This window comes from Larus michahellis, chromosome 7, assembly GCF_964199755.1.
Source record: "Larus michahellis chromosome 7, bLarMic1.1, whole genome shotgun sequence".
Taxonomy (NCBI): Eukaryota; Metazoa; Chordata; class Aves; order Charadriiformes; family Laridae; genus Larus; species Larus michahellis.
In genome coordinates, this window is record NC_133902.1 from 52,007,990 (window position 1) to 52,034,678 (window position 26,689).

At 36.8% G+C, this 26,689-nt stretch overlaps 1 protein-coding gene across 2 annotated transcripts in view; it reads right to left on the reverse strand.

Moving 5' to 3' along the window:
- Positions 1-500: 500 nt before the first annotated feature.
- ACTR3 (actin related protein 3) overlaps positions 501-26,689 on the reverse strand; it is a 31,428-nt gene continuing 5,239 nt past the window's right edge. The window contains exons 2-13 of one of the 2 annotated variants that reach the window (XM_074593788.1): positions 16,725-16,780; positions 12,429-12,553; positions 11,768-11,878; positions 10,119-10,214; positions 9,468-9,575; positions 7,181-7,324; positions 6,275-6,448; positions 5,389-5,481; positions 4,775-4,900; positions 2,659-2,742; positions 2,147-2,273; positions 501-992 (exon numbers count right to left, since the gene is read on the reverse strand). In XM_074593788.1, coding sequence (XP_074449889.1) covers positions 2,178-2,273; positions 2,659-2,742; positions 4,775-4,900; positions 5,389-5,481; positions 6,275-6,448; positions 7,181-7,324; positions 9,468-9,575; positions 10,119-10,214; positions 11,768-11,878; positions 12,429-12,553; positions 16,725-16,780 — 1,213 coding nt within the window. In that variant the 3' untranslated portion in view covers positions 501-992; positions 2,147-2,177. Of the gene's footprint in view, positions 993-1,371; positions 2,274-2,658; positions 2,743-4,774; positions 4,901-5,388; positions 5,482-6,274; positions 6,449-7,180; positions 7,325-9,467; positions 9,576-10,118; positions 10,215-11,767; positions 11,879-12,428; positions 12,554-16,724; positions 16,781-26,689 lie in introns of those variants that run through there. The other variant, XM_074593787.1, reaches the window with a different exon arrangement.

Here is a 26,689-nt window from a genome sequence, read left to right on the forward strand (position 1 = left end):
CCTGCGCCCCAACTCCCACCCCTTGGGCTCTTCTGCCGGTGCCTTTACACCAACTGCCCCAGCGACAGAGGCCTCGACATGGCAGTGAAAGAAAATGGGGGGAAAACACGTCTGATCTGAGTCCCAAAAGACCCACAAGCCAGAGCTGTAGTAAAATTTAGGCCTAGCCGCAGTACAACTTGTGGGTAATAAACACCAAGCCTGTCCTTCAGCTCAGAGGGCATCTCCATACCTACACAGCCTGTGCATCTCTGCACATAAATATATACATATAGCCGTGTGAGACAGGAACTGGCATTCACTCCTTTTCTTTACGTTTCCTCACTACACTATGTATCAGGAATTTTTGAGTTCTTCAAGTGAATTTTTAAGACTCTAGAGAGGGGGGAAAAAAAAAAATCCCAACCTTGCCTGATCTTCAGGGCATTACAGTGTATCAGGAAATCCACTCGGAGCATGATACAGTTGCAGAACCAGAGGACTGCTGGAAAAGGCACAGCTTAAATTAACTTCTTTATTTTTCACATATTTGCCTATCGGTCTTTCTTACCACATGAATCAGTCAGCAGTTATGACTTGAAAACTCACTATTTGAAAAAAAAAAAAAAAATCTCAAAAGTTGTAGCACTGACAGGGAGATGTTAATAACACAGTTTTGTATTACAACTATTTAACATTGCCTTGTTTGCACCAAGATTCTACTCCAGTCCAGCAGGTGAATTACTATAATCGTTGCTGTAAAAATACTTTCCCATATTATCCTCATTTTGGAGTCTCATTTATCACGCTCTGAAGCAACTAGAAGCTCTGGCAATTTATAGGCTTCTCAAAAAAGAATCTGAAGAATCTTTACAACTCAAGAAACCAAGAGATCTCCCTCTTGTGGTCTTCTATGTAAACAACCGTAACTACATTTGTGAGTTCAGAAGTATCTTTCATCAAATGTGAACAGAAATTTTAAGTAATTCCATTCAATATATGAAGCGTTCTTCCTAGAAAGAATGAGAAAGAGATTGTTTTCACTTTATTTTTATCTACATGGTATTTTCTTGCAGAAAAACCACAGAGATGTAAAACGCAGTGCTGCCTCCTGTATGCCACCACTTGAAAGTGGCGGGGGGGGGAAGAAGTTACAGAACAAAGTAGATGAACAAACCTAACAATGGAGGAGATGTTAGGTTTATATGGATAAGTGCTATCTAGATGAACATATAAACTGCAATTCTAAAATGCTCACACTTCAGTTTACACAATGCACATAATGATCTCTACCTTACAGACCAATCTTACTCTTCAAAAACCACAGCGGATATGTAGGAACCCATGCTCACAACTTCCCATGTAAGGAGATTAACAAGTCTGACACAAACATAAAAAGAAATTTTGTGCCTTTATTGGAATGGTGTTAGGCTTTAAATACACCAATTTTGATAACCTGATTATTTGGTTTTAATTAGAAATGACACTACAGAACTGCAATACTGGTCCAACAGTCTTGTCTTTACTTTTTTTTTTTTTAAAGCAAGAGATAGTATGAAAATGCACCAAGTAATCAGAAAGCACTAGCAGGCGTCGGTTAATCCAAGATAGTAGCTTCTTAGTTCCAAAAGCACTCGCATTGTATGGAACCCAGGATTTAGACTGGTCATGATTTGCAAGAACTAGTTGCATGAGTCATGACTTTGTTTTTTTAATTTACTTTCAAGTTGGTCACTGGTAGATTTTTTTTTCCTCAAATATTACAGTTTCTTTTATTCATATTTTTCCTCAAAGTATAAAAAAGTATGAAATATAAACAAGCTCCTGCATTGCACCCATGACAGGGTACAACGGAAGCATTAGAGAGCTGACTATCTACACACCGTCAAATCCCATCAAATCTTGGATAATCCATTAATATACAAAATATCAGGGCACAGAAAGAACTAAAATCCACTTTTTTCTTTTTGTTACGCACAGGTTCAAATAATCAATCTAAAGAAAAAATGTGATCATTTTGGCTTTCCACTACATCCGCATGTTGAGACACTTATTAAAATAATCCTGCTTAATTGTGTTTGGTCTTTTTCTTATTGTCAAGTCATGTTCGTTATCTTAATACCAGCCATCAGACAAACAAGTAATCAGAAAGACTCCTCCTCCCCACCTCCCTATCCCTGACCCCTCCGAGGTCAGCTTTAAGACATGACTCCAAACACAGGGTTGTGACGACAGATGCTAGGACCAATCTCTTCATAATCTTTTTTGGTATGGCATACTTGGTAGAATTCAGGCTGTAAAGGGAAAGAGAAAAAAAAAAAAAAAGAAAAAAGTCAATGGTATGTATACCTTAGCTGAACAGCAGTAACATTTAGGTAGCAAATGGAAAAACACAAATACAGATAACTTGGAAGGCTAAACACCAATGCAAGCAATGCATTTTGCCACAAAAAACTAAAATGCACTATTTAACAACTCACACAAAGTTGTAATAGAGCTCTCACTTGCTCTTTCAAATCTTTAACGCAAAAACTTCAAAGGGGGCAGGGAGGGTATATTTGCTACCCGAGGCCTAGCAGAAATCCCCCAACAGCATTTAGTATGAAGTGAAGGAGAGATGAGAACTCCAAAAGCGTACCCAGGGTGACTAAAACACGCTCAGCTTTGTAGCTAACTTACTGTGGAAGCCAGCATTGATCCTCCGAACCACACGGCGTATCTCTGCATATGGTGTGTAATGACTTGTACATCAATGGGCTTAGGCTATAAAAGGGAAGGAAAAAAAAAGGAATACATTAAGAGTCACTTTTGCTGATAAAAATTCAGTCTTTCTTTGAGAGAGTGTATATTGCAAGCTTACTTTTCGCAAATTACTATTTTCTTAAATCCTGGGTTATTTAAATTTACTGTTATAGCATCAGATTCTCTTGTACAACCCAGACTAAGAAATAGCTCTTGCTTATAAATCGCCAGTTACCTACTTTATCAGGTATTAAGAGATACTTGCATTCACACCAATTTTCTCCCAAGAGCTCCCATACAGTGTTCCTCTCCAGTTATCCACGTTCTATTTTCTGCTGAATTTCTTGCGGGACTGTTTATTTATGCAATTGTAAGAACAGATCCATACTACTTACTTCTTTCAAAAAACACTTCAGAACGTTAATTCTTAAGTTTCATGTCATTATTTTAACGAAGCATCAGTTGCAGATTGATTGAAAGTTTGTCTAGGCCCAACACAGTCACGCTTTTCAAAACTACAACACTCATTACAATTATCCCCTTTCCCTCCATACCCGCACAAACCTTCATTCCTTACTTGTTCTAATCAAAAATGACAGCATACATAACAGCTTCAGAAAGATTTGGTTTTTTCCAGTACAACCTGCTGAAATCTGAACAATTTGAAACAGTATCTGAAAATCATTTGCAATAGATTAAGAAAATTCAAGCCAGTGATGATGTGCAATGCCCAGTACTCTGAAGAAGGAAGAATTGCATCAGATTTCCTTATTTGTATCCTGCTTCCTTACTAAGTGGTAAAAGTCTAGTAAGGAGAACTAAGAATAAAATAGGTTACATGAACCAGAGAACTGTATAAAACTGAAATTTCAGAGTTGTCTACATGACATATTATGAAGCTATACTGGGCATTTGAAGGATTGTTTGAGCTCCTCTACCTAGATTACTACTACAAAATAAGTGAGGAAAATCACTTCAGGCTTAAAAGGAAAAAACATAAAATCATTTCTTTCTCTGCTATCTTTTATGTATGCGGAGTCAACATCAACAGAAAAAATGCGAAGGTTATATCAAAGGTTAAAAGCGGAAATAACATAAATGAAGGATCATGCAGTTTAGTGAAGACACGAAGTCATTTCACAGGCTAGTTTGGGTGGGAAGCAGCCTCAGTGCCTCTAGTTCAGCCTCTTGCTCAAAGTGGAGTCAGTTACGAGGTCAGAGGAAGTTATTCAGAGTTTTTTCCAGCTAAGTCCCAAAAACCTCCAAGATTTTTGCCCAACTGGGCAAATTAGGCAGAAACTGCCCAGCTCCTCTGGGCAGCCTGTTCTCACGCTTGATCATCCCCAGAATAAAAATTTTTTCCCTTTATCCAAGATGAATCTCTTTTGTTTCAATTTGTATCTGTTGTCTCTCACGCACCCACCGCTCACCACTGTCAAGGGCCCAGTCCCACTTTCTCAGTCACCTTCCCACATATACCATGGGGCTACTATTAAGACTCCCAAAGCCTTCTCTTCTCCAAAACAAGCCAGTTCCCTCAGCCTTTCTTCACAGGAAAAGCGCTCCGGTCCTCTGACTACCCTGGTGGCTCAACAACGAGCTTGCTCCATCTCTCTTATTATCTTTAAGTTCAAAAGACTGGAGATGATGACTTGCAACTAATCAATAAGCACTAATGGAAAAAAAAAAAAAAGAAAAAACAAACCAAAAAACCAACTGGGGAGTGACCAATTCTTTTACGTAGCAGGCGTAAGTCCCATCCTTTCATTAGGTGAGATTGATTCAGTTCAGTGATAAAGGCACAGGCAGCACAAGTGTATGCCCGGGGAAACAGTACTACAGCTTCCTACAATTAAAGGATTACATAAACATTCTCCAATACCAGTCTACAATTCTCTGCAATACACAAGTCTCCAAAAAAACTTCTACAAGAACTTTAAAAGAAAAGACATTTCAACAAACAAGGACGTCATTGCAATATGCTGGTTTTGCATTTTCCAGGTAACATGGGAGAGAAAGATGCTCGTTAAATGCATTAGCTGCAAGAACTAACCTTCAGTCTGCCGCCACTAAGTTCTTCACTAAGTTTCAGTCTGGCATCGACAGTCCTTTTCAAGTCTCGCTGTAAACGGCGACCAAAGTCCCTGAACATGGTTGAGCCTCCAGAGAGGACAATATTCTGTTTTGAGTAACAAAAATTATTAACTGCTTGTGAAAATTTAAGTCTCCAACTTTACCCAGTTCTTAAATTCTAAATACGGCTTTTAAACTTACAGTTAACAGGTATGCTTTTAAATTACCTAACACTTAATCATGACAGAATATGAATTCACAGAGGGGTTGTCACATCAAAATTGGCTGCGCTTTAAAATCCATTTACATCTTAGTACGTCTCGCTTCTTTCACTGAGATTTATGTTTCTCATTTCTTTTAAAGAAGAGTTTGAGTAATGAGACATCATATTCTGAAAAAGTGTAAGTCAACAACAAAGCCTTCTGCATATTAGACTTGTTTCTGGAAAAACGGTTAGTTTTGTTGGTGATTTGTTGGGTTTTTTGTTGTGTTGTGGGTTTATTTTTTTTTTTTTAAATAGAGTTTCAAATACATATTTCAATATAACGCACAGTCCTAAAACAAATATTTAAGAAATTCATTATAGCTACTGACCTTATACAGAGGACGTCTAACATCAATGGGACAGTTCTGAATAACTTCATCTACTACTTCTGAGATTGGTTGCGTGAAGTCAGGGTTAGCAAACTACAACCAAGAATAAAACCAGATGAGTCAACATGGAGGACCACACATCGCAAAGGAAAGGGGAGAAAGAGAAAAAGGGAAGAGAAAGAACTACCCTATTATACTAGAGATGTCATTAAAACTAACAATGGAAAGTTATTTTAGCTATTTTTGCTGACATTTATAAAAGGTTTGAAAGAATAAAACCTAAAGTATCTATTTTGCCAGCTATTCTCTACGAGAGTTTTTGTTAACTGTAACAGGTTGAAGAACACATCCCCTTCTCAGATGCTGAGCACCAGAGCAAAACAGTGCAACATGAAAAAAGCTGCAAGAGGAGAATGTAGAGAGGGATGTGGGGGGTGGTGATATGTGGAGGGGAAAAAAAAAAGGCTTTATTCCTATTTAATTTTTCCCAACACTGGAAGAAAGACTGAGGGTATAAAGGCAAGAAGACAGAATATTTAGAAACTCGACTTTTCAACAAACAGCTAAGAAAACAGGGTACCATGTGGTGAGACCAGGAAATTCTATTAAAAATTGCAAGAAGAAAATATGGGTTTAGTAATCCATTTACTGTAAAAATTCCAAATATAGTGCTTAGTTTAGACATCCACCTGACTTCGTATAAAGATTACTAGCAATCAAGACTCAAAAACACATTGACTTACAACAATAGCTGGTATCTATTTACAAATAAGAAGAAATATAGGCCAAGATAACCACATATTTAAAAGTTTCTAAATACTATTTATATGCTATCATCTAAAATGCACCTAAAACAAAAAAATGTAGAGAATTCAAGTTAACTTACCTCAGGATGGAAGAAAATCTCTGGCCCCAGGAACCTCTCATAGCCAACATCAATGGTGAATTCTTTCTTTGAGATAGCATTAATTCCAGTATACTGTTTAATCCATTTTGTACCATCTGTGTCATACTTGTTAAATTCTTTTACTAAGTCAGGGCAAACATAACTAAAGCGTTCCTGAAAATTGAATATGTACGGTTAGAAGTATCTTTTTAAGTATAGCAGAGAAGATGGTATGAGCTTTAAAAAAGTGTAGTAATTTAAGCTTTTAACAATAAGAGTTTTAAATTGGCAGATACAGAATAGGTGTCAAAAACAGGTGAAGCGACATTTACTGTATACTGTTAGATAATGGCTCAGCTACGACAAATCATTTCCATGCGGCACTGAAAGCAGCACATCTTGCTGAGCTAAATTACTTTTCTTCTATTTTTCCTCTAAACTTCTACAATGGTGAGAAACGAGTTCTAAAGTATATTGAAGAATTGCCATAGAAACAAGGTTTAAGTGTACTTTAAGCCAAATGTCTTTCAGATTAGCTTTGTACTACAAAAAAAAAAAAAGAATGTATCAACATTCAGAAAGAATAAAAGAGTAATTACAGCTTTTTACATTATGCATCCCACCAAGAACACTTCCTACTGAGTATTACAATGATAATAAGGGAAGGAAGGAGAAAAGGGAGACTACAAGTGAAGAGTGAAATTCTAGACCAAATTGAGTATAACCCAACTGTATACCCTAAGTTTAAGGTATTTCATGTTATTACATTATTTAGACATTTTTGTATTATTTAGAAACAGAGCACCATTACTTGGAACGATAATGATTAAGAGATTATTGTATTTTTAAAATAGATATCAAGCTCTGATCTAAAGATAACCTTAATATCTACAATGTTCACATTACCTTCACTGCTTTAGCTGTTTCCAAGGATTGTTCAGGAGGAATTCCTACTTCTCGCTCCCTCAGCAGCTGCTGAATGAAGTATGTTATATCTCGCCCGGCAATTGGAATGTGTTTGATACAGCTGCCAATCACGTATCCTTCAGCCTGTACATAACATTAATTGGGAGAAAGACATTGACAAGAACTCCTTTAAACAAAGCTTAGGAGGGACAGAGAAAGACATGGAGTCTAAATTCCTATTCACTGCCTGTGATTGTGAGACTGAAGCCCTTTAAAACTGGCTCATTTAATTACCAGAAATCCTATTCGTCAATAGCCTTATTTCACTTGTTAAGTGTTTCGCTTTGCTTCGGTTCATAATTCTTACAAGGTTAGGAGGAACAGAAAGGTCACTAGTACATAAGGCAGACAAATAGCTATACTCACTATTCCTTGGCCTTTATTTTCTCTTCAAAATGAGGTTACTCTTACCAAAAAGGTCAAGGAACCTTGTATCGTGAAATATTATTTTAGAATAAATGATGTGGCTCTGCAGTCACAGCCACTGACGTAAGACGTTACAATCCACATGAACCAAAATTAATTTTCTGAAAGCAGGGAGAAAATGCATCATTTCAGCACATTAATTGAGACGGCTTAGAACATCAGACTGGCCCATACTCATCCATCAGCCTACCCTTGCAGGTCACACTCGTGCTAGGGGCCAGTGTCAGGGCATTAGAAGTATCTCATCTAAACGCAGAAACCAAGTGTTCAAGACTGGCCTTCAACCTCACCAGACCTACTGCATTCAAACACATGCATCCAAATACCACACTAATGTTAAACGCTTAAAGTTTCCTATATACACCTTACATTCATATAAAATGTCCTTTCTAACATACAAAATAATAAAGTCATAAAAAATGTACCACAATGGTTAACTTCACTACAGAGATAAGCGTTTAATTTCTCTTTATCTATTTTAAAATTGCTGTCAATTTGTTCAACATGTTTAAAAATTCCAGAAATCAAGCAAATGCCACTCTACAAAGGAGGCAAATGTTTCAAGTGACACAGAATATCTACTCTTGTTTCAATTAAAAAAAAAAAACCACAAACAAAACCGACAAACCCACAAATCAGGAAAAGTTCAACCGTTTTAAATAGCAATTTGAACTACTAAGTACAAATTTAGAAAAGTTTACGTATAAAAGGTCTGAAATGTCAATTTTTTCCTACGTCTTATTAAAAATAGGCCATTTTGGATGAACAATCTGAACAAAGATTTAGCCATTAGATTCCACCAAGACTTAGAATGATCTGCTACATCACAGCATATGGCTGATCACCACCAATACTATTTGGTGTAACAAATCATTTTTAAAAATTGAGGTTGCTGTGGCATGATAAAGCTTTGTATAGGTTTTAATCTTAAAAACTGCAATCTAACTTCATTTTGATAAGAAAAATGCATCTGGTGCCTAGGCACGCATTTAACTTCCCAAGGAAAGATGGGCAGAGAGACATATTACCAGCCACTTGAAATAAAGTATTATTTCTATGCTATTAAATATTCCAATTATAAAGTTTCAAATATGTAACTTCGTAAAAGGAAATACATACCTACAGCAAAAACAATAGTCTGACAGTTAAGAAACTGCAGTTCTAAGTGTTAATTATTTAATAAAACATCATACAATCATACTAATTTTTGCTTTTAGCAACTTGGCATATTGGAACGGATATGCACAACAGTCATTAACCATAGGGTTTGCCCTTTTTTTTCCCCAGTCAGGTAGAAGTTTTTCATTTTTGCTTGTATCACTGATCCATGATGACATAGTATAAAACATTGGTCAACAGATGGAGAAAAATTGTAAACAATGCCACATCTGCCCTCAAATATTTTTTATTATTTCCATTTTATATATGAATTAACTGGATTAAACAAGTTTCCAAAACTTTTTGGACCGACTATTGTAAAGAGCATATTCCCTCATACCTGCAAAACAAACCGGCAATATGATAAAGCAATACTATTGCACTGATCACTTCGCACGGTCTTGGCAAATGACCTTTTAAGATAAGTCACCAAAAGACAATATGCCCTGACAAACTCAAGGTGCAGAAGAGTTCTTCAGGAGGTTCTGCACTACAAAATAAACCCAAACCCACAACCTCAGAAATTATCTGACATTTTTGAAGATTCCTAGCTATACTTCAGTCTGCGCAAGTGTAAGCTTCAGAGAAGTTAGAGGACAAACTGTTCTGTTAAATTGTTTCTGTGGTTTTGATGTATACTTACAACAGGAATAACATGAGTGACGCCATCACCACTGTCTATAACTGTGCCAGTCAGCGTTCGTTCTCCTACTTGTCTTGACGTCCAAGATGCAGCTAAGGCAAGGACAGCCTTGTGGAAGAACACAGGCAAAAACCAAATCTTAATAAAAGCACTGCATTGCAGATCCCACCTTCCACTACTCCTCCCAACAGTACCCAGCCTGACACCCTCATGGTGTCACAGCCTGGAAATTCATTTAGTAATATTATATATGCGTGCACAACAACTTACAGAAAAGAAACTGCATAAATGTAGTTTTTGACTCCTAATACATTTTTAGCCATGTTCAAAGAAACAACTTCTTTGCTGCTTCATACAGAGAGGGATTCAATTCTTGGCCTAACACCATTATTATGCTGTGGTGTGTTGGTTTTTTACTTATGATACAACAGATACTCTACTGCTTAGAGGCCACCTTCTATACAGGTAACAGAGGAACAGTACCTAGCCAACAGACCACAGAATCAATGCATATCAAACATCTAGTGGTGAAACTGCTAACCAAAAGTACGTACAATATTCCAAACACCACTCATACAGTTTTCATAGTTAAATTAGTTTTAGCTCAAAGAGAAATACTGTAGCTCTAACTTTCAACAGCTCTGCCCTTACCTGAACAGCAATATATAGCCCTGGAACATTGAAAGACTCGAACATGATTTCAGCAGTATATTCTCTGTTTTCTGGAGTATTTAATGGAGGCTCAGTCTGTGAGACAGAAAAAATTAAATAAATAAATAAATCCAAGTGTTAACTTACATTCATATCAAACACTTGACTTGAAAAAAAAATAATCAGCCAACCCTAAGTTTTGAAAGATGAGCCATTCGAAAACAATAGCATGTAAAAATAATAATATGCAAAGGGTGCTTTTAAAGGCAAATGGTACAATTAAGAAAATCTAGAAACTCCTCGAACAGTAAAAGAATTTATGCAATCTGCATTGCAAAAACAAGAAGTACAATAAAAATGTTATAGTAATTACTGCTTAAGAATTTACATTGAAGGCCCCTTTGTGGGTTGGTTTAGCTCATTACAACTTTTGATTTCGCTTGAAAGAATCAAGGATTATCAACCTAAAAATGTCAAAGGATGCAGTTTAGCACGTTTAAAGAATGACAATTATTTTAAAAAATTCTCAGTGACTCATTAAAGAAAAAAGGTGTTTTTCTTCATAAGGCAATCACTATAAAACAAGTTGATACGACCAGCTGTAGAAATGTACTCAACTGAGAACAGCGAGCAACAACGTACAATATGCTATAATAGTATGCTGTAGTTTTCATTAAAATACCAAACATAATTAATATTAAGTCTCTCCTCTGAAAGATTATTTTGGACAGTGCTACAGAATATTTGAGGGGGGAAAAAAAGAATTAAAAAAAAAAAAATAATCACTCTTCCTTTGCAACAACTACGTAATAGGAGGGAGCCAGACTCTTCAAAAAGGTGATAGGACAAGGGGCCACAGAGACAAACTGCAACATGGGACACCCTAAGTAGGTATTAAGAAGAAAAAAAAAGGAAATGTGAGGGTGGTCAAATGTTGGAAAAGTGGCCCAGAGTTGCTACGGCATCTTGATCCTTGGACATATTCAAAACTTGGCTGGTCACAGCCTTGAGCCACTGGACCTAATTAGAACTGCTTCAAGAAAATATTGCATTAGATGTTCTTTAACAAGTCTGGCCAACACCTCTAATTCCAAACTTGCTCTGTAAACATCACACTAAAACAAATTGCCTATTTTAATGGCCTTAAATACAATACTAAGGAACAGCAGATGCTTCTCAATAACATTTAACCTTAACTCAAGTCTAACCCAAATGAAAATAAATTCTTCTGATTTCACAAAAAAAAAAAATAATCCAAAAACACTGTCTTGACACACTATTCAGGTGGCAGCATTGTAAAACCAAAATAATTGTAATTATGTCAAGTCAAAACACACAGGTACTTTTTTGTCTCAAAAAATGTAAACGTGACTATCGAATTCAGTGGGTAAGGAATAGAAAAGAGGGACAAAGCAGACGTGATTTGGAACGAAGTGAGAAAAGAAAAGAGTTTGCAGTTCAGACACTGACATCTTTAGAAGATTAAAGAATCTGGATAGGATAAGCCAGGTCAGGAAAGTTTCAGGTAATTTATATTTACTTTAGTTTTAAAGATAAGCATATCCTTATTTAAGAATTATTACATAAATCAACACAAACATTCTTACTAGTCATATGCGATTTCATAAGCAGGACATAATTTTACCTACCAAAAGAAAATAATGATCCTCGGGTTCTGCCCTTAGATACTTAAAGATAACTTGCTCCATAAACCTCTCCATCAAGTCCCAGTCTTCAACTATACCATGGCGGATGGGCCACTGTTGCACAAGAATATCAATATATAATTGGAAACAAAAGAAAAAAGATAAAACAATCAGTGTTTTCAACTGCAGTAAAAGCATATGATGTACATATGCAAGAAACCTTGCATTAGGTTTTCCCTAGCTGCGTCTGACACCTATTTGAAATTCAGATTCCAACCCTGAATGGCAGAGACAATACATTGCGCTTTTCTCAGTACAACTGAACGGTGGCACTAGGATAAATCCCCTTAACCCAATATCCTGACTCTGATGCTGCTGATAAGAGATGCCAAGGAACATGAAAGAACAGGACATTTCCTCTTAACGCTCTCCCAGCCTCCCTTCACTTCAAAAGAAATATATATTCACACATTTTTTTTGCAAGTTCCCACAGGCTCCTGAAGGTCAACAAAACTAATATCAAACCTTATTTTCAATTAAAATAGAGTTAATAAGAAAATAAGGTTATAGTTAACGGAAAAGCACTCTTAAACAGCTGTTTACTATATAGCTGACACTTTCTAAAGAGTACTGGAAAATTATTTTTAAGCATTTCTCTTAATACCTTGGTTGCATAAGTTGGTTTTTCTATTGCTTCATCCCCGATAAAGAAGTCTAAATCATCAACACCTTTCAAAACCCTCCTTTGTGCTTGATCGACCACTTTCGCCGATTCTTTGATAGCAATACCTTTAACAGAGGACACAAACAATAATGTAGATTATATATCCCTCACAATAAAAAAAAAAAGAAAAAAACAATCCAACATTCAAAAATAGGAACACACTGTAATTGCATTCGTCCATTGTTTCAGGCATAAGCACAGAAAAGCTAAATAAAACAGATAATTTTAATTCCAATCATAGGTAAACATAATTAGGATTTATAAAGTAACACAATACAGACCTAAAACACATTTAATTATTAGACACTCAAAATGCAATCAGGTAGATAAAATATAAAGAGAATTTCTAAGATAGGGTATCCCTACAGATCTCATTTTATTAAACAAATGTGATAATTTTCTGCACACTCCGCTAATAATAATATTTTTTTTTTTAAAGTTTTATAAAAAGCAAGAAAGAAAACATGTTGCCATTACATAAACAGACGTTCTACTTCACTTGCACCAATTTGATTTCTGGACATATTATGAAAGTGAGATATGTCACACAAAAGGGGCCGAATAGCAACTAAATAAGCAAAAACATGTACAAAAGAAGGCAGGAATGAAGAAGCAGGAGAAAATGTAAGGCATGCAGAAAGAGAAAACTGGACAGAAATAGGAGTATTTTTAAAAGGACAGATGGACCCATGATGCACCTTTAGATGCTTTAAAACAGATTTTCACAAAGTCCATGTTTAATTTCTTCCTTTAAATCCTACTCCTATCTTATCATTAACAACAGGATGGAAAGTTTCATTTAAGACAGACTATAAATCTCTCCTTCACTTCAAGGAATAACTGGCAAAAGTTAAGAGCTCGTATCTTGGCAATTTATTCCTTCCATGCTAATTACTCATCATAAATAAAAAAAAAAAAGTTTTTAATCACAAAAATAGTGGCTAAGACTAAACACAGGATCCTGGAAAGATGGATCAGTGATTAGATATCACAGGAACACAGATGTTCCCTTTCCCCATCTTCTGCATCAGCCCCCTGGCTAACAGGGCTGCCATGCCAGCAATACCTGCTGTATGTTTTCAAGTCTTCCTAATTGCCTTTAAACACAATCCTTTACACAAATGAGGAAATTCATATATATAAGAAGCATTAATAACAGCCTCAATTATTCAGAGGCCATGCTCCAAAAGCTCAGAGGCAGAATTATTTTTCTAATTCTCACCTTCAGTAAGAAGTTCTGTTTGCTCACAACTAAAATTAAAAAAATAAACAAATTATGAAAACAGCTGTTGCAGCCTCAAGCCCACTGGGCGGCACAGCTACAGGATTTGGAAATCAATAGCACGCTAAGGTAAAGCGCAGTTAGTTCATTGATGCCCCCCATCCTTCTCCTTTCTCATCCCATAAAGAGAAACAAAAGCAGAGTCGCACAGCCAAAACGTTGTGAACTCTGAACAGGATAAAACAGAAAACATTACTTCGAGCTCTTCAGGAAGAAAAGTGAATCATCCCGTAACTTCTGTAGCAGCTTGCAGGAGAGCAGAGAGGAAGTAAAAGGCTGGAGGAAGCTGAAAGCATGGGGCGGGGGGGGGGGGGGGGGGCAAAGATAAGAAATAGAAACTAAAATCGTGAGGAAAGAGATGTCGCAAGGCCAGTGCCTGATGCAAGTGAAAAGAAGAATCTTGCCAAATATTTTTCAGGTCATCATTCCAGAGCTCACACATTTTTTTCTGTCCAGATGTGTGTTATCTTCAAGAATTTTCAAGTAAAATACCAGCGCTTGCCACAGGATTATAGAAACTTTCAAGTCAAAGTGGTTTCACCCTGTTACAAGCCTAAAACAAGACGGGAGCTCTCCGTATTTTGCTGACGTTGAGGCTAGCCTCTTCGGTCCTGGGTTTGAAAGTCAGAAATGAGAAGGGAACAACCTGAATCAAGAATCATATCCTGAAAATACAAACAGGAAAATAAATCTTGCTGAAACCAGAGCTAGGCTACCGCGGTGTCTGAAGATGGGCAGCGCTCCAGTGGTATCTCACAGCATTTGCCTTTGGTTTGCTTGGCACAGGAATCAAGAGCTTTTACCAAAAAAAAAAAAAAAAAAAAAAAAAAAAAAAAAAAAAGGAAAAAGGACGTACTTGCATCAAATCAATTTTTGTGCTGAACCACTACTCAAGACATTTTTTTCCTTTTAAAGGTAAAGGAAAGGCCATCTAACGTGAACTATTATAGATAAACTGAAATAGATGACAAATCAAGAGAACTACTGGGGTCATGGGAAGAAGCTGACTCCTATTTTAACATACAGCAGGAAAAAGGGATTAAGTGAATAAAAATCAAGCAAAATTAACGATCTGCTAGGATGTAAAAAGCAGCCAGTGAACCCAAGTCTCTTAAAAAAATCAGCCCAATATATTCCCATTTACTTCACTTTTCAAACAAGCATTCGTCATCTCTACAAAAGCATATTCAGAATTAAATCAAGAACACAACAGGAGAGGAGTGGGAGACAAAAATTTGTGAAGAGCAGAAGCCAGTAAGATAAGCAGGAATTGAACAAGGCAGAAGGAATGCTGCTCGAACCTGTTTAACAGCAAACACTTTTTAGAGAATCAGACTGATAACACGCAACCATCATTGCTGGAAGTCAAAGGAGAAACTAAACCATTTTTCCTCTGTGGATAATATTAAGGAAATTAAAGACAAAGTGCTTTGAAAAGATCCACAGTTTTCCGTAACATTTTACTTTGAAACTAAGTACTGCTATACTCTACTTTTAATGTGGATTACACCATTGCTATTTGATTTCATGAGGCAGACGATTAATGCAAACTCGTGCAGTTAGTGTGAGTACAGTACAAATGAGAAAAACGTCTTTTTCATTAAGAGAACTGTAGTCAAGGACCATTGCAGCTGTAGGAGCATCTAGACTAGAGCACCCTTTTTTATTTTTTTTTTTAAATACAGCACACTATCAAAAAGCTATCAAAAAAAAAAATCTCATTTCTCGCCTTTCTCTTCTACTTTAATACCATCCCTGATGTATAAATTTCTCTGCATGATGATCTGACAGGTCATTTCATTCTCAGAATTTGTTTAAAGTGTCATGATCTTTCTTCTCCTTTTTTGGAACAAGGGAGTGATTTTAAAATTAAATAAACCAAATCTGAAGATACAGAAAAAGTATATAAACCCTATTTATCTGAAATTAAATAAAATAACTATTTGCCCATTTTTAATTTAAAGATTGCTATGAAGTTTAAAGAGCAATATGAGGTTTTTTTCAGTGGTTCGTTAACTTTTTTTAACTCTAATGTTAAAACTAGTTTTTGTGAGGGGAAAAAAAAAAGAACACTGTAGAGTATATTTAAAAGAGATTGAAACGCTTCTCTCACTTGTATGAAAACAGAAGAATGCATTAAGTGCATTAGCCTTAGCTTTCCATGAAAATTGCTTTTTGAAGCATGCTTTCTAGAAAAATTACCAGAGAGCCTGAACTACCAAGTTCTATTTTACAGCAACTGTGCTGAAGTATTATTAGTTCTAGCTCTTTTCCTGTTACATTTACAAGGAAAACTGGGTGTACTAATTATTCCTTTTTACCAGGATGTAATACGTGATTACTTTGGCGCAGATGAACAATGACAAAATGCCAAATGGTGTAGGAGGTCAAAAGGTGAAGCATTTTGAAAGGAAGCTGATTGAATTCCACACTCTCAAGTAGAGCCGTTTCACTTCAAGGCAAGAAACAGTTCAGAAGACAGGGAACAAATAAGCAATTTTACTTGTAGAATAAATAAATGTTTTCCTTTTCTATTTACAAAACATAGTAAATTAAGTAACATAGCTGTAATACTGAAAAATACCTAGGAAGTGTAACATTTTAAACCCTAAAAATATTAAAACATCCAATTTTTTTTTTTCTAATTACAATCAACTAAACTTTAACCTCAGAAGTTCCTAATAAGGGAAAAACCTTCTGAAACATAAATATAGCCACACTACTGTATTTCAATATGGTTTCGGTTTCTAAGACATTAACTTCAAATATTAGTATACCATTTTAATAAACGTATCTTTCTAAATTGAGCAAAACAAAACAGCACCATGCTACCACTCTGTGTCATTACTTAAAGGTCTTCAAGTTGCTCATTTTTAACTGTTTTTGTTTATATAGCAAGTTATACAAGCTCAAAATGTAACTTCAGCATTCATACACAAGTAATAAATACTTACATGAAGGAATAATGAACTGGGGTTCAGTATTACCAGCATATCCGAGCTTTGTGTACCTATCGAGGCAAAAAAAAGGTAGGATTATGATTATTATTTTATATATATATATGTATATAGAATTATAATTCAATACCACAAATACCAAAGATATCTCCCTTTTTTAATTAACATAACTCTCTTCCCATATATCAAAAAGACCCGCTGAATTTCCTTTAGAACACCAGACTGCCAGCTGGGCATGTGGCAGGGCTGGCCGTCATTACTTCACAAGCATTTCCCAAGATGTACTACCGTAGGTGGCAAGTACTGACAGCTGATAACGACGTGGTAGCAAAAGAAACTCCACTTAACAAGTGGAAAACAGTCTTGAAAGTGTGTTTCAGATGACTAAGGAAAGCAAGAGGAAAAGCACTACATACCTTCACCCACCCAATTTTCAGAATGTGCTACGGAAAGATGCATAATTTTCATGATGTAAGATAACTGAAGAAGTTACCATTGTATTCATGAAAAATAACTACAAAACTCACAGTAACGAAACTATCCAGCTGCTAGAAATGTCGTTACAAAAGAGTTAACAGCAGCATAGGCAAATTCTAAAACGTGCAGACCAAAACGCACACTACATTCAAGAGTTACAGCCTATGCACAAGTTTTTAATAAAGACAGTCATGATAAAGTTCTCATTTTCCTTATGCAGCCGGACAGCTGTATTGACTAAACAAGCAGCATCAGCAAAAGCACAAAACACTGTAGTAGCACCTCTACAATTTTCAGCACTTGGATATAAACCTGGCAGATCTCAGGCTGTATGAAGCGGTACTAACTTGAACAAGCCATAAATCTACGTCAACAACACAGCAAAACGCCTAGCAACGAGTACAGCAAGAGGCTGGTTTTTAGAGGCCAGAAGAGGAGCGGTGCTGCAGTAGGTTTTCCTGTGATGCTACCCATACAGTGGTTGACACTTTGCTCACGTGTCCGCTAACGCCTACGCAATTTCTATCGCTGACATTAATTGCACACAATAGTGCTGGGCCAGGAAAAACGGTACCCTCAAAAGGAAGGTCTATTTCTCTCTAAATAACAAAGTGGTTAGCACAGGATCTCACCTAACACCATAAACACTTTGCAAGAGAAGTATCTTTAAAGCTGTAAACCTGATCTTCTGTGTAACACACTGCAACAGTTGGGAGTAATTGTGCAAAAAAAAAAACTTGATTTCATATTGATCAACCGGAATGTTTACTGAAAAAAACACTTCACAGGCAAAATAAGATAAATAATTAAAAGTAAGAAACTAAATACCAGAAAAAAAATCACCTCTGATTAAGAGATCAGCATCATGCACTGTATGTGCCTGAGCTTAGGACGCGCAACTCAGACTTTGCAGACTCAAGTTACAAGTTTTTAATTTCTTCTTAAATATCTAGTTCCTAAAACAAAATAATCAAGACTTCCACAATCTGATGCTTCTATAACCTGTCATGCAGAATAAAACTGTTCGCTGTGTCTATATTAACAGGCTTTTAGTTCCACAAGCGAATTAGTAATAAAACCAGCAAATATTGACTCGCTCCCTCTACCTTCCCCTGCAAATATGGAACTGTGGCACATAGACGTTAAAGCTAAATCTACAGAGGAACTTTGGAGCCTGAAGGCTACATAAACCTACAACTAGATCAGAAGTGCCTTAAGCAAAAAAGTTAAAACCATTTGATTACTAAACTCGGTATTTCAAAGAAAACAAAAGCTAAGCTGTTGGAGGTAAGGGGCTGTTTAGCCATTTGTGGTGTGGGAGACTGCCCAGCGCACACACAGCCAGCAGACTGAAAGGAAGAGTCAGATGAAAGATGCATTTTACATAAAAAGACCGTATTCAGACATAAAATCAGCATATCTAAAAATACTATGGCCTACTCAGCAAGAAGTCTCCTGACTCATGGAAAAATAAAAGGTCACATTTTTAGACTTCCAAAAAAAGGAAAAAGAAAAAAAAAAGGAAAAACCCCACATGGCTTCTGGTCTCTGAATATTATAATATTACAGTGGCAAGTCTCCAACGCAAGGCTTCACATGTCTAGTGTTCCCAGGCTTCCTTGCCACACTCTCCTTTCTGCATCAGGAATGCCACCGCTGCTTGCCCACGGGTGAGGGAAGGGACCCCCTGCCTCCCCAGCTCCACGCTGGCAGGCACGGCCAGCCTTTGCAGTATTCGTATGGCGACTGGTACTATGGGGCTCTGGACAGGAGCTCGGGCTGCCAGGGACTATGGGAATATACATAACAAACAGTAAGTTTCATTTTCATAATTAAAAATCTACACACTCTTGAGTGAAAACAGAGTTTAAAAACGCAATAGGTGAGACAAAAAAGGCAAGTTAAAAAGTGAATAAAAAATGATAAAAATCTTCGGTTCTTCAAACGCACAATCTAGTAACAGTGGGCATTTTAAAAAAGTAACTTTTTAAAAATTAACTTTTGCTAAGATGAGGCTTTATTCAGGCTGATCAGATCTATTCTGCCACTGTCACTCAAAGTAAACATTTAAATCACATGAGAAAAGGATACCATGGGCAAGCTAAATTTCACAAGTGTACAGTTTCCACAAGCAGTTCATACAGAGCAAAGTGTCTGACTAATGTATGATTCACAGGGGAATGAGGCACACCCTGTCTTCTTCACAGCAGCAATCACTGCCACTACAGAAAAACACCCCTGATATTAAAGATATCATAAGGCAGTATCAATACTTGATCATAGTTTTCCAGTAAATCACAGCTTGTCTTGCTTTCTACACAGCACTGAAGAGTGGCAGGAGGGACTTCCATGGAGATGGGCAGGCACATGTCATTTAACGAGACATGAACTCAGCTTTCCCACACTGAATTTGGGGCACTCAGCAGTAAGAGAGCAAGGCCTGTGCAGATGAGTATAAAAGTGTAAGCAGACTTCTATTAAAATCTGTAACACAGAACTGATTTACAAAATCCCAAAGGTGAAAACCTCAATTCAACTTTGATCATTCAGATGTTTTCATTTATTTCTCCACATTCAGCTACCATAAGTGTTTCTGTAGGTGCACCAGCTCATTTAAGTAGGAGAAAAAAACAACCACCAAACAACAACAACAAGAAATGGCAAAAAATTTTGTTGGAGAATCATGACCTTCAGATTTACTTTAGAAGATAAGCTACAAAATATCCAAAAGCAGTCCACAAAGTCCATGTGCATGTAGGTATATAGAGAATCATATACATACACACACACCCCTCTATACTATCTATCAATATACATATATAAGATGCTGATATTCCCCAGTGACTTCCCTGCAATGTCTTCTCCAAAAGGCCACGGGGTCTCATACAGAATCCTCTGGCCTATGCAGATGTAACAATGCGACAAACAAGATATGATTATTTTTTTTTTGTAGGGGAAATTCCTAACACAAATAGATTGGGGGTAGCAACTAATGAAGATTCCTTCTAACTCTACTAATCTACATCAACTATCAGTGGAAAAATACCTCTAGAGTCACATCCACCTCAAGCTCACACCCTGAAATTGCAAGGTAGCTCTGGACTGATCTGCTGGAGATGTCTCTGGAAGGACAGCCAAAAGGCTCCCTGCAATGCTCTCAGCTGCACTAATGGGATTTCTTATATGTGCTCTCTCACCTAGAATACATGTTTCTGAGGCTATGACATGGAAGCAATGTCACTTGAAGGTTACTTACGTATTACTCATGCAGACAATTTTAAAGCCAGAAGGAAACAGCATTTAGGGTAAGAACTTCTAATGAGAATGTCATTAACAGAACCTCCGTCTGCAAACCACAAGCCATGACCACGCGCCTTTGCTCCACTTCTTTCCTATCCACAACAGATGTCATTCTGTAAATATTCTCTTAAGTTATACACCCTAGTTCTAGCACAACTGCAATTTTAACTATGGTGTAAGGAATAAGGGGACAACTGCTTCACAGACAATGCATTTGTTCAGCTGCTCTGAGAAGTACAACAGAAATGGGGTGGCCCAATGCGGGTTGTATCCTTGTCATTTTGCTGACAGCTGCATGCAGAGACAGGAGTTAGCCAGGCACAGGCAGAGATAAACACTAGAGGATAAAAGCTACCCGATTTTCAACTTCTGTAGAGCAAATCCAGGTTACAGCCTACCCCTCAGCTACTCCTAATGACCCGGACTAAAAGCAGTTTCATGCATAGGACACTTTTTTTAGCTGCGCACACAAACAGGAATAAGATGTATACCTCCAAGGCTGGCCTCAATAGAAAAATGCAATGTAACTTTAAAAACAAACAAAAAGAACTACTTTTCTGTAGGGAAGAAGGAGTAACAGACCTGAAACTCTGCAAAGAAAGTCAGGACTAGGCTGAAATCAAAATGGTCTCTTTCTGGCTTACCTTCGAGGTGTATAAAGTTAGAAAAACAAATATACATAGAAGGATATTTTTTTCAGAGGGTTTTTTTTGTTGGTTTTGTTCATCAAATTGCTGTCTCTTCACGATGCTTCTGTACTACTGTCCACCATCTGAGCCGCAGCAATCCTTTGTTCAAGCTCTCACTTAAAATGCACCACAATCATTGCCTGTATCTTACCTTGCAGATGCAATGGGCTTCCCAAGTCCAGTAACCTGTACAGCACCTGTGTTAGCTTGGTGTGTGTACATCCTAAAATTCTGCTTTGGTGTATACCACAGCCTGCACACCAAGCCCAGCAAGGTTTCTCTAACCAAACACACCTCTGCAGAGTCCTATGCCGAACCCGTGCAAGGGGTCATACTCCAAGCAAGTCTGACATTCAGCAATGGGATTAGGCTTCACACAAAGTTCAACTGTGCTTATTTATTTATGAAATTTCAATCATTACTTACATCTTTAAATAACTATTAAGTAAATAACATTATTATGAATGGCTCACAATAAAAGACGCAAAACCAAGAAAGGTTATTTTATGATTTCACAATTTCACAGTTTCACAGCAGGCCACTGTGTGAAGGCATGCAAGACAGTGCAGATGCAACTTAAATTCACTGAAGCATGCAAATTCTTTGTTGCAGGTGTGCCTACAACAGCAACATTCATCGCTGGCTAAGTTACCTTAACTCTAGGAAAATTTTAAGTGAGCAGCTTGTAGAAGGCACTACAAAAACTCTCAGAAAGCTGGGAGGTTCTAAGGCCACACACACAGTCATATATTCAAAAGAGCGTGAAATAAATCAAATGGCAAAAACTCCAAGTTTTTAAACAGAATGGAAAGGTGGAAACAGATTCTGCTCTTCAATCCCCAGCTCCTTACAGATGGTCTGTCCAAAGACTTCATCAAAAAGGGCTTAATATCATTTCCTGTTTTAACTGGACAAATTCTACATAGGCAGAACTTACAAGACATACAGTGTTTTTACTGTCTGAAGTCTTAGATAACAAAACCGCTTCAAAAAGAAGTGGAAAACTTATGAAACATGGATGAGGCCTGAAGTCTTCATACACAGAGCCCCATGTGACTGAAAGGTCTGAACAAGCCTTTGTTTTTATTTGTTGCTTTTCTTCTACAATCCTTCTTGCAGACCAGATGGGACTGAAAAGCCTACAGAGTATTTACTTTTCAAATCCCTGTAAAGAGAAATAACGAGAAAATGATGGCAAAAGAGGAAAGCCATCCTGTCCCTTTAAAAAAGGTCCCAGCTCTAGGATCTGATGCAAATCGGTTAGGCAGCAGCAGATCAGAAGTCCCTGAAGGAACTGATTATATTAGGAAAATGGGACTTGTATTAATAAATTAGTTTACTATCTCTTTTCAAATGTCCTTGATAAAACAAAAGATAGCAAAAGACTTTGAAATCTGTCACACCTTTCACATTTTTACACCTTGAGCTATAATATATATATTACTTTTACACATCCCTAGTTTATATTTTTAAATAGCAACTGCTTCTGTCAAGTTTTAAAACACTTGTTGATCAAAAGTGTTGTAAGTAATCAATAGTGAAAGCCAAAGAATTAGCTCTATAAATGGAAAAAAACCCCAAGATTGGAAGTGCTCTCAGGTGAAGAATCTTGTTGAACTCTGGATGAGACACATGAAGGGATGGTAAACGCGGATATTTCAAAGACATATGGGACCCCTAGACACCACAGATGTTACAAATCCAGCAGTCTGCAACCTTGGCCTTGGAATTAACTGCATTACTGTGTATCTGAAACTATTTTCTTACAATATTTCCCCTGAAAAGTATCAGTCCACTTGAACAAAAGCCTTCATCTTGACAACAAATACTTCTTCACCACATACTGTAACTGTCACAGTAAAACAAACCATAAGCAGATTGAAGTGGTGTGCAATTTAAAGAGTGAGCTCAAAAGCAGCTTGAGAGAAAAATGCTTCTAACAAAAATTTATTTCCTAAATAGGAAAAAATACACCTTTATAAAAGGTAGACTTATCTTTAAAAGCATCTATATTTTTGTCTAGATTATTTATCCGATGCTGCTTTTTATCAGCAGCTACACAATTCAAAGCACAGACATGACTAATGCTTACTAGTAAAACCTAGCTAAAAGGTGTAGCTAAAAACCACAAAGTCATGGCCACAAACACCCAGAGTAGAACCATCCAGGTGCGTGACTAAGAGTGACACAGAGGCAATAGCAGCCTGCACAAATTCACAGGCATTGTAATAAGAGTCCCCAGGTGACAGTTTCTACACCAGTCTGGAGGATGGAGAAAGCTACCACATCGTGCAGTTTCTAATTTTACAAACATTTGGATGGAGTAGAAGAGAATCTACTTTCAAATTTGCTCTATGTTTACTTGCATCAAAACTTTAAAAATAAATAAATAAACAACAAGCATTGATAACTTGGCTCCGGAAAAGTTCTCTTCTCCTAAAAGTAAACAGGAAGATAAGATGCATTTGTTATTGAATGACTCTAGGTTATGATTGAGTCATGAAAAGCATGCTTGAAAACCAGCCCATATTTAAGCATTAAAGACTAAGAAAATCCAATTCAGGCATTTTGATGATGTTACCACCTAAATCTGTAATCCTAGTCAATTTTATTTACATTTGTAAAACCCATTAAAAATATTTAATGCAGACGTACTTTAACACAGAAAATAAAGTCAGCTTTCTTTTGAACACATTTTCCTCAAAGTAAGAAGAGCAAATGGCTTTGGGTATTATCTTTGCATAATGAAAATAGTTTGTGTTGGCAAAAGCAGAACGCTCTCTTAACTTACTGCTTCCTTTGAGACTTCTAGACTAATTCATTTTAACAAGTGTCTTTAACAGTGCCTCTGTGTTACACCACACCCACACAATACTAACCTGCACTGCTAGGTTTTTTAATAATTTCTATTTCATTTTCACTGAAGATTTCTGAGCATTTTCCACAGCCTGACTGCTCCATATGGTATTTGCAAATAACAAGGAAATAATGCCCCAAAGTTTGGAAGTCTGCATGGCTAATTACTTAACAGTCTAAATTACTTATTAACTTACTACGAGGGGGAGATTCATTTGGCAACTTTCTACATCATTTGCCCCAAATAAGCTGAACATTGCACAGACATTTATCAGAAGTAAAAAAAAAAAACCAAACAAAAAACAACCCACAAGACAATAGATTAACTATATATACTTTTCAACAGACAAAACAGGGAGAGATCAATTGAGCCAATCAATACATAATTGCCAAGGAAACAAAATCTTGTACTTGAAGAAATGAAATAGGCAAAATCCGAGTCATATGATGCAGAAAGAGCCATATTCAATATAAATCTGACTTAACTCAGAAGTCTTTCCAAACAGATGCAATACAGTGGCTAAAACCTTTTTAATGTGGAATTACTTCACAATGTTGAGCATTTGTGCTTGCTATTTGCATGATTTCAGCAGTTTAGAGCTCCAGTGTTGAACCCACAGCTACTACACTATCGCCCCAATCACACCACCCTGAGCAGAGGGTTAGATGAACCAAATGGACCGGCAGAGCACAGACAGGAGAGAAGGAGCACACAGCAAGCACCGCAGGACAGTCTCCGCACACCTCCCACCTGCCCAGTACTATGGTCACCACTTCGAGCAAATAACTGAATGTTTTCCATCAACAATAGGCTTGCATTAAAACACCAGTTTACGTACTCATCATGTTACACCGTGCTTCTAATAAAAAGACAGCTTCCAATTACAAACAGTTGTCTTGTAGAAAAAAATGCCCCACTAAGCTGTGGACAAAAACATACCACACAGTTTTGTTTAATATAAAAAGCAGGTCTCATTTAATAAGATTCTGAAGTCTGACTACAAATATGCAAGGCTCTTACAGATGATAAACAGCATGATAAATCTAAGGCAAGACACAACAAATAAAATGCTAATACTCAAAAAATAGATAAGTAAGAGATACTGCATCAACTACAGAATTAAAATTTTGATTCATTCATTGATAGCAGGGTACAATCAAAATAAAGTATCAACAGACAACCTCCTGTCTGCATCTTGCTCTCTACAGACTGAGTATGCCAAAACACATCCTGTGCACAGCTGCAAACACTCACAATGACCACAAGAGAATAATAAAGAGAAAAAGGAAACCCCAGAAAAAAAAAATAGCTAAATTTATCTAGAGATTTTCCACGTCTGGTCTTAAAAATGCAAACTCATGATCAGAACAAAAATTCTAATGTAGGGTATAACATAATTTTTAAGTCAGTGGATGAAATGATGACTTTTTCAATTTGGGATATAAACCTCCTTGACAACTGATTTTTAAAAAAAGAAAAAGAAAGCAATATAACAGCACTAGGACTTGGAAGGAAGGACAGATGCTTCATACTGATCGTTAAAAATAATCCTGCTATGGACACTAACAAGTTTGCAATCAAATTGGTATTTTTAAGCACCTACGCAAGGAAGATTTTTGTTAGATTAGTACACCTAAATATATTTTAGTTCAGTGACTAAAACAAATCAAAAATTAAAAATTAAGGTAATAAAAATTTCTTTTCCTAAACAGAGCAGAAGAGAACTCAATAATTTTACTGGGGACAAACTAAAATATTGTTTTAGTTATTTTACCTTCAAATCTAACTTTTCTCCTTAAAGTCTATAAATGAAGAATGTTTGTCTAAAATTAATTTTTTTTAAAAAAAGTTTGTTTGAAATTGTCAAAGCCTTTTTGCATTTCCCCAAGGAAGCCTGCAATGATGAAACTGAATGTTGAAACATTATGTTGAAACTTTTAAATTGCATGAACTGAAAGAGCAACTGCAAAGTTTCTTATACGTGCCTTTAAAATAATATAGAGGCTAGATTACTACTCAGGAACTAGTACAGTAGTTCTGAATTATGTGAAAATACAGCTCTAAGAGTTCAGATGAGCAAATGTGCATCACACTCATGCAATCAATGTAGTTTCTGGGCAGAACATTCAAGCCAGGTAATAAATAAGAACCAAAAACCAAGAAGGGAACCTGCTCTGTCCCACCCACAGCCCCACCCTCCCTCAAACCCTTCCTCATAACCAGGGCCATACTCTGCTCTCAGCAACTGCGCAAGCTTCCCCCGCGCACAGGAATAGGAGCTCTGCTGCACCTAGAAGGTGGCTCATTTATCATTAACTTTACAGATTCAGCCCGTGAATGCAAGTGGGTTTGTCCTCAACTCAGAGATGTCGCCTCCTCCTCTCCCCGCCCTTATTAGTATATCAATATATCAAGCGTTAAGTGGGACACCAGAAAAGAAAAGCAGAAACAGAAGGACTAGAAGGTGCAATGCATCTTTTGCAATAAGATATAAACTGATTCCTGTAATGGAATTCCAAAATATATACGTGTGTGGTTAGGAATATTATATATTCCTAACTGAATTCCCATTATTCCTAACTACATTGTAAGCTCTGTGCATTTAGTGTTAAAACATGGACTGTGATGTGCCAGAATCA